At 40.3% G+C, this 14,676-nt stretch overlaps 1 protein-coding gene across 1 annotated transcript in view; it reads right to left on the bottom strand.

Annotated features, from left to right (window-relative positions):
* Positions 1-767: 767 nt before the first annotated feature.
* The window catches only part of shisa7b (shisa family member 7), a 51,224-nt gene continuing 37,315 nt past the window's right edge, over positions 768-14,676 (bottom strand). Inside the window, exons 8-9 of the mRNA XM_085396496.1 lie at positions 6,804-7,185; positions 768-6,020 (exon numbers count right to left, since the gene is read on the bottom strand). Coding sequence (XP_085252622.1) covers positions 5,585-6,020; positions 6,804-7,185 — 818 coding nt within the window. The 3' untranslated portion in view covers positions 768-5,584. The remainder of the gene's footprint in view (positions 6,021-6,803; positions 7,186-14,676) is intronic.

Consider the following 14,676-nt stretch of genomic DNA (forward strand, 5'->3'; position numbering starts at 1 on the left):
ACACAATTGTGAATATTTTATTTATACTTGTAGAGCCTCTTGAATTCTACGCAGTAGACCTTTAATGAAGACTGGATGAGATCATTTAAGGTTTTAATATTCCATATAAAAGAGAAAATGTACTGTGTCCAAACTATTATATAGAACTTGTTTGGCTCTTTTTTTTCTTAATTTCACACTGTGAGTTATATTCAGAATGTTAAAATGTGGCTTTAATAGAGAGCCCCTCAATGTAGGTTGAAAGAAGACATGCCATAGAAACAAGGGTGTAGGTTTGATTTAGGTAGAAGAGAAGATATGCAATAGCCTGTGTCAGCTATATATCAGTTATAGATGGCCCTTGAAAAATGTAACCAAAATGTACTTTCTGAAGTTTTCCTTAACAATTTAAATGTATGTAGATAGTTGATGTAAAATCGATCTGTAACTTTTAGCCGAGTTCAAATGCATTTTTGTGGAGTTTTTTTCTTAACCCTGAACATCTCATGTCGATGTCTCCATACTTAGGAATTTATGAAGGGTCAATAATTCTGGAAAAAAAGGGGAAATTTTCATTCCAACTTCATTTATTCAGAGGGCCTGTGACTCTGGGAGAAAAAAAAGGGGAAAAAATGAAATCTACTAAAAAAAAAAAATTGTAAAAAGCAGAGGGAGTCAGGATCAACATTAAATATATTAATAAAAAGTTCTAAACATAAAAATGTGACCTAAATATTAAAAAAGTAATATTTAATCACACCACACAGAAAAACAAAGTTTAGTGGTATTTAATTTTATTGTTATTATCAATTAAACAGTATGATTTCTACAAACGCAAGAATCGATCACCAATAACAAAAGGGTTGCACATCTGTGAGACCTTTGTCTGGATATTCTTGGAAATAGACATGTAAGGGGATGTAATAAATAAATGTATTATACAATTTGAGGTATGCAGAGTAGCTTCGAGAATACAAATATGCCCAAGCCTGCCAACACCCCCCCAGTGGTTAAAACGCGCACACACACACACACACACACACACACACACACACACACACAGTTTGATCAGAGGACCAATTAACTGAACATGGATTATAACATCTGCATCAGACTTTTGAAGGTATGAGGAAAAATGAGCGAGACATTAAAAATATAACTGAATTCCCACGTCATTTACATCCACCCTCCCTTCTTATTTTTATGCCTCGTGCTCTTTTATGGTTCTAAAATCAGCCAAATCAGGTCACTTTACATTCTGCTCCACATCGGCAACAACTGCTCTCCACAGAAAAACAACCTTTAAATGCAATTAACGTTCTCCTCTTTCGGCCGTATTGCAACCTAAAAAAAGCTGCTTTTTATACCTTCTGTGCCTTTAAAATTTTCTCAGATGAAAACATTTCTTTTAAAAGACAAACAGCTTTTGTGGACATATATTAAAGGTACTTTTTGTAATTACCCTTGGGAGAATTTGATTGAGGTTTTCAGTCAGGTCAGATACTGAAAATGTTCATCTAGTGGGCGACGTCACGGTGGTTACGTCTGATAATTTTGGACCTATTTGTTGATCAAGACAAGGCAGTCGAACTGTTGGTTGGTCATAAATAAAAATGTGCTGTTTTTGACAAATAAAGGTAAGACTATTTGCACCCCATTCCAGCTTCACTTGATGCACCCAAACAGTGCATGTTTTATATATAAAGTCACAGTGGTTGTTTCTTCACATTTCTTTTTCATAGTTTTGTTTATTTTGGAACATTTTAAAGAATTTTTAAACATCAAAGTTTACAAAAAGTACCTTTAAACTCAAATTTCAGTGACACAAACTTAAACACCAATAAATTAAAGCACTCAGCTTCTATTAAAACACCAAAACCTGACACAATATAAGCCTTCAGTAAGTTACATTTTCAAATGTCTGAAAAGTCCTCACTTTGATGAACATTGCTCGACAAGAAAAGCTAACTGAATGATGTCCCTTTAAAAAAATGAATTTTTAAAAGAACGACAGGCTTTCAAAATGTCATTACAGCTTGATATGAACACGCAGTGACTCGAGTGCTGAAGACGTACTCCGAGTTTGGTCCAAACAAAAAGAAGAAAAATAAATAATAATGAGGTTCAGCATTCCTAAGAAGAATAAGAAGACACAGAAAGTTACACGCACGGGCACACAAACTAAAACAGACGCATGTACATGTACGCACATACACGCCGTGACATCATAAGTCAGCACTATGACATCACCAACACTGGCTTCTGACACCGTCATGCGTTTCTTCTTTTCTCTATGATTGCATCAGCTCTTTTTTGTTCTTGTGTATACAAAGGGTTTTTCTTCTTCTATTCTTTTTTTTTAAATTCCACTAGAAAGTTTTTAATACTGAAAATCCAGGATTATACATTAAAACTCACAGAGATTAAAAAAATAAATACATGTTTAAGTAGAAGAGAAAGAAAGAAAGCTCATGATGATAGCGTTCATAGTGTCATTGAGGGGGAACTTCTACATAAACCATTAACACGTGAGCACATGTATTAAAACACTAAAACTGGCTGGCAGGAAGCTTCACGCAGTAATCAATCATGTCTGTCTTTATCGAAATACAACCCGAGAGTGGAACCTTAAACAAGGCCTCTCTTGAAACCCCAGAAAGGGTATATCCAGCCAGCGTGGCCAGAAGGTCCATCTCACAGCCAGAAAACCAAAAAAATGTACAAAATATGACATCATTATGGTCAACGCTTCTCCCGCAGCTTTTTAAAATGGTTATGTGTCTTTACATGGTACACAAAGTTCTTTTGCTTTGCACAATTTCCTTGCATTTAAATTTTTTTTCTCTCTAAGCAAGAAGAATAAAAATAAAAATATCTGTGAAAAATATGCACGAGCATGCCTCCCGACTCACAGGAAAAAATGAAAATGAGAAGCAGAGACTGTACAGAGCATAGACACACAAAGATAATTCATTTTAGCCCTTGGTGTGAAGTGTCCATTGTCCCCCCCCACCGCCTAAAACCCATTTGCCACCCTTCCCCTTCGTACGAGGTGAGCAGCTGAACTTGCAGGAAAACGTGTGGTGCTGTAGACGTACAGGAGGGTTGGTTTAATACCAATCGGCGGCAGAAACAAAGCCCTCGACCCCTCTACAAGCTTGCCATGAAAAGTTTTGAACAGTTCAGGGTTTCCGCCAGAGAAGTTGTCGACCCCAGCCACCATTTAACATTGCTGATGTTGCACCTATAGCAGAAACATTTTGGCCATTTTGTTGAGCGATAACAAAACAACCCTGTTTCTGGGTCCAAATGTAAAATTAATGGTGTTAAAATGGGATTTTTGGTTTTTGAAAATGATTGCAGCTCCATCTGAAATCTTAATAACTGCCATCCAAAATCACTTTACCAAAAATCAGAAACTATTAAAATTTTTTCCTCCAAAGCTAGCTATCCTAGCCATGAGCTAACGGTGTCTCAGACACAAAATATTTAGCGTGCCGACTAAGATTTCAGTGTAAGCAGTCAACTTAGGCTCAGGACTTTTTACATTTTTCATAACCTTGTGTCATGGATGAGGCTCAGATGTTATCTTAGGTGAAGTGCGTTCCATTTTTATTACCTTCTTCCGGTCAATGAAATCATAGGAAACAAAAGATGGACTTGGCTTCTTGGTCTGATTCAATGAAGACATCGGTCTCAGCGAGAAACCTCAACTTGGACTTTATATTAGTTTGTTTTAGACTAAACATAGCTCTATATGGCAAATGGCACCAGTTATATGTCAACTAGCTTAGCTTCACTTGACAAGATCAACTAACCTAATTCTAACTCCAGCTTAGTAAACCTTCTTTTCCATGATTGCTGGAATGTTAAACTTTACTGGGAGAACGAGCGCACAGATCCTTTTATTCAAGCTTGGAATTTGGAATTTTTTAACTCTCAAAGTTTCCTCAATGACTCTTTTCTTTTGGGACCCAGAAATGCCCAATGATGTCAGACTTAATATGCAGTTAGCTCTCACTTTATATCTCTGGATACAAATTGAGTGTTTTTTCCCACTTTACTGTGCTATACCACCCACAGAGCCCACAATATGGTTATAGTTGTTCACTTATGGCTAGGAATCATGTAGCTTACTGTCATTTGTAAATAGTAGATGTCCACCAAAGCTAATGCTTTAAGTTTAACATTGTTTTCTATTTTCTTTTTTAAATTATTGTACTATTAGCTGATCTGAAAAATGGGTAACAATAAAAACAGGATAATAAGATACATTAGCTAACGTTACAAATGTAGCTTTTGTTTATAAAAGTGTGGGAGGTGGTCAATTAAAAAGCTGCTAAGTCTATGGTAGACTGGCGGAAACCCTACAGTTGCTGAAGAATGTTTGGTCAGTCAGTCAATGTATGAGATTGGCTCAGTTCAAAACTTTCTTAGCCTACGAATTACACAATGTTTCATAGATGATATACACCCACTAGATTTCACTGTACAAGAGCATAGTCAGCTAAAATCATACTGCAAAGTGGACTTCACTTGTAAAGCCCGGTCACACCAGAAACACAGGCGAACATCTGGATTCAAAATGTTTTAGAAGTAGCAACTTGAGACATTCACAATAGCTCCTCAACCTTCTTTATTTTTATCCTTCCCTTTATCATTAACTGGCACTTAGTTCTTGGGAGTTTTCGTGAAATGCTGGTGTGACTGGGCCTTTATGGCAGCGCTTTGACTTGCTTTTCGTCTCTAAACGGCTCATTTTATTTATTTATCTTTAGCTTGAGTGAATCGAGCTATAAAGAAATCAAATGAGAGTTAACTGCTGCATTATTTCAGCAGTTTTACTTTGATAGTCCAATCACGACTAGAGAAAGAAATGACAGACTGATCATATGACCAGTCTTTACATTACAAAGTGGCTGGCTAAAGGATAAATATGTTTTCAACTAAGTATACACAAAATCCTACAGGGCTCAGTTATGCTAATATTATTATTATTAGTAGTAGTAGTAATAGTATCAGGTTAATTTCATACAAAAGCAACTTGTTTGGTTTTAAATACTTGTATAAATACACTGACAAGCAAACCCGTCTGCCTCTGCCTCGGCGCTCTGACATCCACAGTGGATTCAAAGATGGATGAATTTCTGTCGGAGCACTCGAGGACTCAGAGGACAGCGCAACAAAACTCAAGGACAATTCAACAAATTTGACTCAGTGGATATCCTTCAATAAAAGTCACAGCGAATACCCAGCAGCCTTTAACTGCTTTTTTCTTTTCTTTTTTTTTTTTTGCTCTTTACTTGGGCATTTGTCTTCTCTTCACAAAGAATAGGTGAAATTTCTCTTTTCCAATACACAAGTGACAAAGAGAGAATCAATTGGCTTTACTCACTAATGTTGCCATCCACCACTTTTTATTTTATGAAGGGGGCTGTGTGCAGCTGAGAGCAGCCCTGTGAGGGAGCCAGCTGATATCAAACCACTTGCTTGTTTCTTTGCCATTTCCTGCTCATATCTTCACACTAAAAACCTCACTGCTTCCCTCTCTTCATCTGGTCTTCAGCTTCTTTTCATCTGCACCTCTTCTCCACCACTCTTCCTCTCACACTGTCACCTCATTCTTACTCCCAGTCCGGAGTCCCTGGCCTCCACCTCCTCCGGGGATGAAGTGCAGCTGTTCAATCGTGTTCTGCCTCTTGCTGGCGAAAGCCATACGTCGGGCGTTGGGGTGGCCTCCACCTGTCCCGCCGTGGGAGTCCCAGCCACCGTGCATGCCCATGCCGGACATGGTCGTGGTGCTGCGGTCGTGCTCGTGGCCTGATGTGGGGTGGGAGTTCATCTTGATCATGTGGTGGCGGTCCATGGATGGCGTGACACAAATGTTCTGCTGTGACTGAGCCTTCTGGTGGTGGCTGAGCCGGCCCATGGTGGGAACCATCCCGGTTCCTCCCCCTCGCTCACTCGTTCCCGGCAGCAGACCCATCGTCATCAGCCGGTCCTCCAGACGGTCAGGGGAGACCAGGAGCCGCTCATGGGACCTGGAAACACAGACTTCTTGTCAGTGTCATAAAAGTATTACAATATTTGAATATTAATTTTACTGGAAGCTTTATGATTTGAAAATGGTATAGAGTACTTTCCTGGGTATTGGAATTGAATTCAAAGTTCTAGTATCACGACAACTCTAAGGGGGACCATCTTAAATTGTGGAAATTTGAAGTATAATGCACTTTTTCAGCTCCATGTTTTTATTTATTAGAGTAGCTTTGCATGATGATAATGGTTAGTCTATGGGTATTCATGGAAATGGCAGAAAGGCACAGCTGGAATTCATTTTATTTAAGAGTACCGACAACGAGACAGCCTGTTAGGAAAAGCACTAAAATCAAAGCTGTGTTTTGAAGGATGGATGAGCTACACTGTGTCAAGCTCAAACTTTAAAGATTACTTTTAGGACGTATACGATTTTAACTAGTTAAATAAGGTATAATATGGGACCTCTAATATATCCCAAACAGAATTTTTGTTACCTAAATTTAATAGCGTGAACCCTCACTTTGCCAGACTCTTTAAACTTTGATGAAACTGTCCCACTCTTGATACTGATTAAATATTACACCCTGATTCCCTTTGTTCTTGTGTTTTCTTAATGGGATTTGACTCATCTCACCTCCATCTTCTCATGTCATCTCATATCTCTATGATCCCTTCTTTTCTCTTGTCTTCCTCTTCTCTGATCTGACTCCTTTGTCTTTAGTATTTCATCTGCTGCTTCTCTTTGTCCTATCTGATCACACCTCACCTCTTATCCCCGATCTCACCTGCGGAGCGTCTGTGATGTAGAGCTCCTGCTGGTGCTCATCATGGCTTTGTAGTACTGGTGTTGCTGGTTCTTGGACAGGCGGGACAGAGTGTTGCCTTCCCCAAATGCCAGCAGCTGGTCCTGGGAACGGACACGGCGTGGTGGCCTATCGAAGCTGGAGCTGGTGTAATGTGTCTGGGAGGGGAGCGGGTATGGGTTGGGGGTGGAGGGCGGCATGTGGAGGTGGGGCCGAGAGCCATGGAGTGGTAGCGTGCCTCTGGATCCCAGCGTGTAGTCCCCTCCAAAGGGCAGGTGGTGCTGAGAGGAGTAGAAGGAGGGCGGAGCGTTGTTGGAGCGGCGCTTGGAGTTGTAGTAGCTGGAATACTCATCAAGTTCTTTCTCTGATTCACAAAAACACAAAGAGAAATGTGTAATATGTAAAAAGCTATTTTGTATGTTGATGATTAACACAGAATGATAATTATTGATGATTATATACAGCTGATTGTTTGGTTTGATAGGAAAGGTGTAATCACTGTAGTCATTCTCAGGTAAGTCTCTGGAATTAACATAAAGATACATTGTTACAAATTTAAAGTTTGATTACTGAACAAAACTTTCACAGAATCAGAAGTTGTTGCCTTTATGGGACTGGAGATAACATGGACAACACATTACTCCACAAGCTTGCTGTGAAAAAAGAGGGGGACCACAATTTGCTCATGTTGTATTAATCAAGGTAGAGGCCATGAACTCATCAGGAAAGGGTCTCTCTTTTATACAACACCCCCTGCAAGTCTTAAGAAAAAATACAGGTTTAGGTTTGAAATGCCTTCATGTATAATCTAAGCTTGCTGGCTACATTTGCAGTATCATGCATCTTTTACTACTGTACACATATATGAGGTATCCCATTAGTTTTGCATCCAGGGTCCATTGTCATCACTCACTGTAAAAACTCAACCGGCCGAGAAAACAGAAAGTATAAGGGAAAACTAAAGGAATCCACCCAGCTTTTAGAAATGATGAAGCCTTTCAGATGAGAGGTGAAACCTCTTCAAAAAGCCTTTGACTGAACACTTAAGATTACTATGACCTGGATGACTGAGACAAAGGACAAAGCACAAATATGCTAGGAGGAAGTGATAATTAAATATGTCACTGGAGGTGGATGCTGGTGTGGTGGAGGTGTTGAAAGAGCATGCAGGGCAGCACCGACTCCATCAGGTCTGAAAGAGAGATGGGAAATGTGGCAGCTTAAACTGAGAGGCTGTGTTTGATATATGACGTGCGAGTGAGCCGTATGTATGTGCGGCTCAATCTCAATCTATGTGCAGTTCAAAACCCCATTTGTATTGAATCCGCTTCAAAAGTTTAGTGATGTCCGGAAAAATGTATATAGCATCAAATCAAAACAGTCTACTCCTGACGCTTTATATTGTCAGGTAAATAGGCTACAAAAATAGAGAGAAACCCCCAACAATCAGATGGCACGCTATGAAAAAGCACTGGGTGACAGTGGGAAGGAAAAACTCTTAACAGGAAGAAACCTATGGCAGAAGCAGGCTCAGAGAGGGGAAGATACAAGATTCAAGTACAGATTTCACACCGTTATGGTGTCCCTAATGACTCAGTTCAAACATCGTGCTAATTCCAATACAATATTTTTAAGCCTTTGTTTAAAAAGGTTAAAAAACTGCATTTACATTCATGTTTACTACAGCAATGACATTTAAATTGTTAATGAGGGCATCCGTCAGTAGAACAGCTACCTAATGGCCTCTTTGCCATCTATTTTCCCATAGATCTTTGAATGCCTCCTTAAATAATGTCTCTGTTTTAATGTCCGACTGTGCACATGTGACAATGGTGCAAGTAACTGTCCTGTGAATTCACAAGTGTGCAAGTGGGCGTCATGTGTCATGACTCCTACATGCTCCATCCTCATGAAAACAGTATTTCTAGTCACGAGAGGCAGCAAACGATCCCCTGCTGTCTGCTACATGTGAGAAAGGACAACTGCAGATCCCAAAAATGTGGCTCGGTGGTACTGTTAGTTACTCATGTGTGAATATGGCTTCAGTTAAAATAAGGAAGACAAGAGATTTAGAGAAAACACATCTTGAGAGGTCCATTTAGTAGCTGGAGAGCAGCAGTAATAAAATATTATGATCTTCATCAACATCAAGAGATGTTGAAATTAAAATCGTTTACTAAAAATTTTAATGCTTCTTGTCCGTGCAGGGAAAAAGTATCAAAGACCTGCTCATGAAGATCATGCAAAGAGCTCAAATTCACTGACATAATAAAGCTATAAAGCTACTAAATGGTCTTGTGAGACTGTGAGAATCAGATAAAGAGTGGAGCAATAAAAAGGGAGAAGCAGGTGAAAATGAAAGAAAATATAATATCAGAAAGGGCGAACAAATTAGAGCAAGAAATGTCTTGTGTAGCAAGAAACTGACCTTAAATGTCTTGAAAGAGAAGAAAGAAGAATCCAAGAGAGAAAGGAGGAAATGAAAAAGTGAGAAAGACATTTTGTCACAGGAGGACAAAGACAGAAGGCACAAATGGATAATGCAAAAGGAGAGATACGCTGTATATTGCATGAGGCATAAAAGAATAAAGGTAGAAGACAAGCTCAAGGCCAAAGACAGAGAGGACGTGAGGTGAAAATAGGCTTTAAAGGTGGCGAAAGAAGATGTTTCACAGCATAAATGATGTGAAAACAAAGAAGTCGAGGGACAACGTAAAGACAGAAGAAAGGAATGACGGAGAGGGAAGCAGTTAGTCAGTTTCACTAACAGTGAGAAGCAGTGCTTCTGTGCGTAGCCCGAGCCCACTTTAATCTTCAAAGCATTTCCATGGAAGCAGCTCCCCAAGAGCCAATTTAAAGCTGACCTTTAACCAGCCACCTCTCTCTACCTCTGCATTCCCTCTTTCCTTTTCTTTGCTCTCCCTCTCAGGTCTCTTCCCCTCCTTCTGTTTGCCTCTTTGTCTTCACTATTCTCCACACTTTTCTTTTTTTCAGTCTAGTTGTTGTTGCTTTTTCACCTTCTCCTCGCTGTTCAGGCTTTTCTCTCTGCTTCTCTTTCCTCTCTCTGTCCTCAACCTCTCCCTCCTCTCAGTCTTTCTCCTCACTCTCCCTCACGCTCTCTGTTTACTCCCCTCCAATAAGGCTAAATTATCTCAAGGTTTCTCCCTGGCTGCCCTCCTTAGACAAAGAAGCCTTTATCAGTGTCCTTTCTGCAGCGCCGTCTGGGGAACGGCATCAAAAGGATCACGTTTCAGAGAAAGGCTGATGGGAGGCCATATTCCCTCTTTATGTGTCACAATGACAACTTTTTATTCTCCATTTGAAGGAGTGTTTCACCAAAACTGACATTCAGGGTGGTTTTCTTTGAAAAAGCAGGAATCTAATAATCAGACAAGTAGAAGTGAATGAATGATTCAGCCTGAATCTGCTTAACAAAGGGTTTTACATTCCTCTGTGAAAGCGATCAGTGTCTGGGAAATAAAATCATCCAGCACAGACAAAGTGACTGCTTCATGTTTAAAGTGCTCGCTGCCATCACTGCAAGTCTGGTGTAGTCAGATCCTACAGTCCTTAGTAGATTCAGTAGTATAATGTCAAACGTGAGCTACAGCTTAAGGCAAGTTATCTTTGGGATGTCTGAAACTTAAGAGCAACATTGACTGAAGTTAAACGTAGCCACAATGACTGGCTGCGACATCGTGATGTAAAGCTTCTAGCTGAGCATTTTGAAATCAAACCTGGTAAAAGACAACGGACCAAAAGAAACACTGCACGCTCATATGACTTGAAATTTGAAAGGTAGAGTGTTTCCGGTTTTTCCTGTACATTTCTCATTGCACTTCCTTTCAAAGCCAGAGGAGTCGCCCCCTGCTGGCCATTAGAAAAAAAGCAGATTTTGGGCACTTCAGCATTTGGGGTGAAGTTAGTCTAAAAAAATAGCTCCTACCTCCTTTTCTTCTTTCTTGTCATTAGTGGAAAACATCAGGTGAAGAAAAGGTAAATGTGATTTTAGAAGGACCTGAACCTCAGAGTACTAAATCAGCATATTACCCCACTTTTTCCAGCTGATTGAAGTGAAAGTTCATTCACGATAATCCTGAATGGAGAACAGACATTACCAATGCAGCCTGGACCTTAAATGCACTTTGATTAATTAACATAACTCATACTCTGGATTTAGAGAGTTTATATAAATCCACTTTCTTCACATGAGGCGTAAATAAAGAGGTTACTACAGAAGTTTTGAGTTCAGCTCTGGCATGAACTGGAAAACTATAAGTAACATTTCTACAATCTGCATCAGTTTATGTGTCAGATGGTGTGTTGGTATGAACGTTGGGATGGAAATAGCTCGAGTCCTTTCATAAAGGATGCTCCAGTCCACTGCTAAACGAGGTAACACAGGAAGCACTGGCGCACCTTTCCTCAGTATTTGGAGAATCTGACCAGCTCTACACGGATGCTTCCGGGTCGCTTCTCTCAGTTAGGAAACACTGCCATGAAAAATCGTCTTTGACTGCATCATTTTTGGGGGATTTTGTTCATGTTTACGTTTAAGTCATTTCCTGCTGTTACTGTTACTTCCTGTCTCTGTTAGTGATCCCTCTTCTGCAACTGTCTGCTTCTCCCGCAACACTTCCACCTCTGTTGAATCTGCCACACCTGTTTACGATTAGCTAAGCTGTGTGTGTGTGCGCGTGTATATGCAACCTGTGGAGCTTCTTCTGTTCATGTAGTCAGTTCATGTAACTCCATGTAGTCAGCTTTTCAGCATTACATTAGTGTATCATAGTGTTTTTCCTTTTTCTTTTCTCATGTGGGTATGGGCTGAGACGTTTTCACACACAGCCAGCTGATCTGTGTAGGTTATCAGTAACTAATTTGCTCATTGGAAGTTTGAATTTCACTTCTTTGATTGTCATTGTGAGTTTGAAATTTCCTCCATAAAACACACCAACCCTGTACATTTCCTGGTTCCAGCTATTCTGTTAAATTCAATTTGTTTATACAGCACCAGTTAACAACAGCTACCCATAAGTGCGTTATATTTTAAATAAAAGATCCTACGTTATCAGAGGAAGAAGTCAATCAGACAAATCTCTGAGTAGATTCAGACTCAGGGAGGGGCAGCCATCTACCACGATTGGTTAGAGTGTGAAAAAAGGACAAAACAAAATCAGCAAGTTTCACTTAAAATTAAAAATATGCAGTTTTTCTAAACTCCTGCACGTATTCCCTCGCATCGTCTCTCAGTCATGGAGCAGAGAGAGAAAACAGAGCCACCTGCACACAAACCTCAGAAAACACTCTGTCAAAGTGAAGTGCATGCTACAGCTCTACTGCAAATGTTTTCCTTGGTTTTTTCTTCATTATCTAGAGGTGATTTCTAATTATCAAACAAAATGCAGTGCTCATTCATGCTGCAGGAACACGGCCGCCTGCAATATAAATTAATGTGCTCAGTCATTTGAGGAAGTGCAATTATATGAAGGAGGGACAACAAAAGAGAGAGAAAAAACATGGTGACCAAACAGAAGAAGAAAAAGGAGAAAATAAAGAGGTGAATTATGGGAATGGCATCTGCTTCTCTCTGGGATTTTTCGAAATTTCCTTAAAAAGGCTGCAGGACATCGACCGAGATGCTCATTCATGAATATGAAGGTTTCTGTTCTCTGATGTGAGGAAGCCTTTTTATCTGTTGAAGTGTTTCCTTATTTTGATTGAATTGAAATAGTAAAGAATCTCATCTGGACTCTTCTTCCACCTCATTAATGCTTCCATGTTCACGAAGCGCCACACCGCTTACACACGCACACATATGACCCCCCACGTAGTAACAATCCATCACTCAGCCTGCAGAGGCGACTCCCCTCCCCCTGCAGTCTTCGGCAATCACAGGGCGAGAGAGGCGACCAGCCACTGCCTCTCCAACGTCTTTTCTTCTCCGTCGAAGGCAGCCAGGCCCCTGCGGACCAGCCAGCCAACGCCCCTCCCCCTGCCTCCACATCTCTTTTTCCTTCAAATCCCTTCTTCCTTTCTTTCACTGCCTCTCTCTCCTTTCTTCTCAGTCTGCTCACTCGAGCTCACAGCATCTCCATCTTCCTTACCATCTCTTTTCCCCCATTAATGCTGCATCCTTATTCACCCAGCCAGCCTTCCCCTGATTTTCCTCTTCTGGTTAACAAACCTGCTTCTCTACCCTCACCCTGCCTCATGTTACCATGCTGCCTTCCCATCTCCTTCAACTTCATTTATCTTTCCTCTCCTCCTCCTCCCTTCCTTCTTTCTTCTTTATTATCCTCTTTTCCCCCACTGTTTCCTCAATTCTCCCTCATCTCATCATCCATCTAACTCCATCTTCTTCTCCATGTCTTTGGCTGTTTAGCAGAAGCAGTTTACACATTCAGACAACACACTGAGATGATTATTTGTCACAAACTCAGGTGGCCATGCCTGGTACCATCATTTAGGTTCCCTGCAGAATCAGCAGCCTGAAATTTTACTAACCAGGCCACAAAAATGCAAACACAGTCATGGCCAGTTTATATGAATAAAACCTGCTCACAGTTTAGTTGGCAGAGACATGATTTGGGATTTGGATGACCAAAAATCAAACAGTAACGTAACCAACTATTTCTATCGACCTCAGTTATGAGTTCATCCGTATAGCAAACCAGCTGAACTGAACCCTCCCTAGCAAATACTTTCTTCATGCAGTCAGTATTTTCACATTAAAGGGAACTTATAAAGAAAGTGAAGTCGTGAATATGGGAAAGAGTAAAGCTGACGGTGCAGTAACACCATTTCACTCGCGTCTGTAACTAAAAACAGATCTGCGAGGACTAAAATATATTTACAGCCACTTTAATGAGAATCAGCGCAATTAGTCTCAGTTTTTCCTCAACAGGTTAATAATACGACATCAGTGATCAGGACTCTCTGACAGCGAGCGGCAAAGAGGAGGAGGCGACACGACTGAAACAGTCAATCCAGGTTGAGTGAAACATAACATTTTCAAGTAAACACCCGTGCAATTAGTTTAATCAAAATCAAACCCCTGTTCAGCTGTTCAGTAACTTTAAACGTCAAGAAAAGCCAATTTTCACCTACTTCGTCTGCCCCCAGGTTGATCAGCATAGCAGCAGCACAGTATAATCAAGAGGAAACAAACACAAAAGTGTGTGTCACTGTTATGCAGAGACCCCAGATGACGGGCAGTTTGTGTTTGACACCAAAAAGTTTTAAAGGGATGCAGAAGAAGTCAATCTTTAGGCAGGAGTATGTGCAAAAACATGGTAATTAACAGCAAAAGAAAAAAAATCAATCAAGGAAACTAAAATAAAACTAAAGAAAATACTAAAATACTACAGAAATCACTCTCTCACGTTCCCCTGCTTCTGCCCCAGTCACTCTCTGCTCTGGACCTAATCAAACATGTCTTCACTCCCACTGGTTACCAGCTGAGTCCCAGGAACACTGAGGACTCATCAGAGGCAAAACAATTAAACGAATTAAGTCTGGTTGAATTCAGCTACCAAAATACACCAAAAACAGAAACACATGTGATCAGTGATGACACACTCCACTGACAATATCTGGGAATTGGGCACAGTGAAAAGGGGGAAGGCGTGACAGCTCCACTGTCACACTGACAAACTGCTTGTTTAGCTTTCTACTTTAAATTTGGTGCATTTCTTTTAAACTTTGCTGCAGGCTGACAGCAGCCGTCCTCTCTCTGCCTGTGATACCTGCAGCGTTGAGTTTAAAGGAGAGCACGGCATTTTCTGGTTTTTATGAGATATTTTAGATTTAAATGTCAGTTTAAAGACATTTGCATTAATAGAATATATGTTTT

Source organism: Rhamphochromis longiceps, linkage group LG22 (genome assembly GCF_057381845.1).
Source record: "Rhamphochromis longiceps isolate RC_006_pf linkage group LG22, R_longiceps_female_GT1.1, whole genome shotgun sequence".
In the NCBI taxonomy this organism is placed as follows: domain Eukaryota; kingdom Metazoa; phylum Chordata; class Actinopteri; order Cichliformes; family Cichlidae; genus Rhamphochromis; species Rhamphochromis longiceps.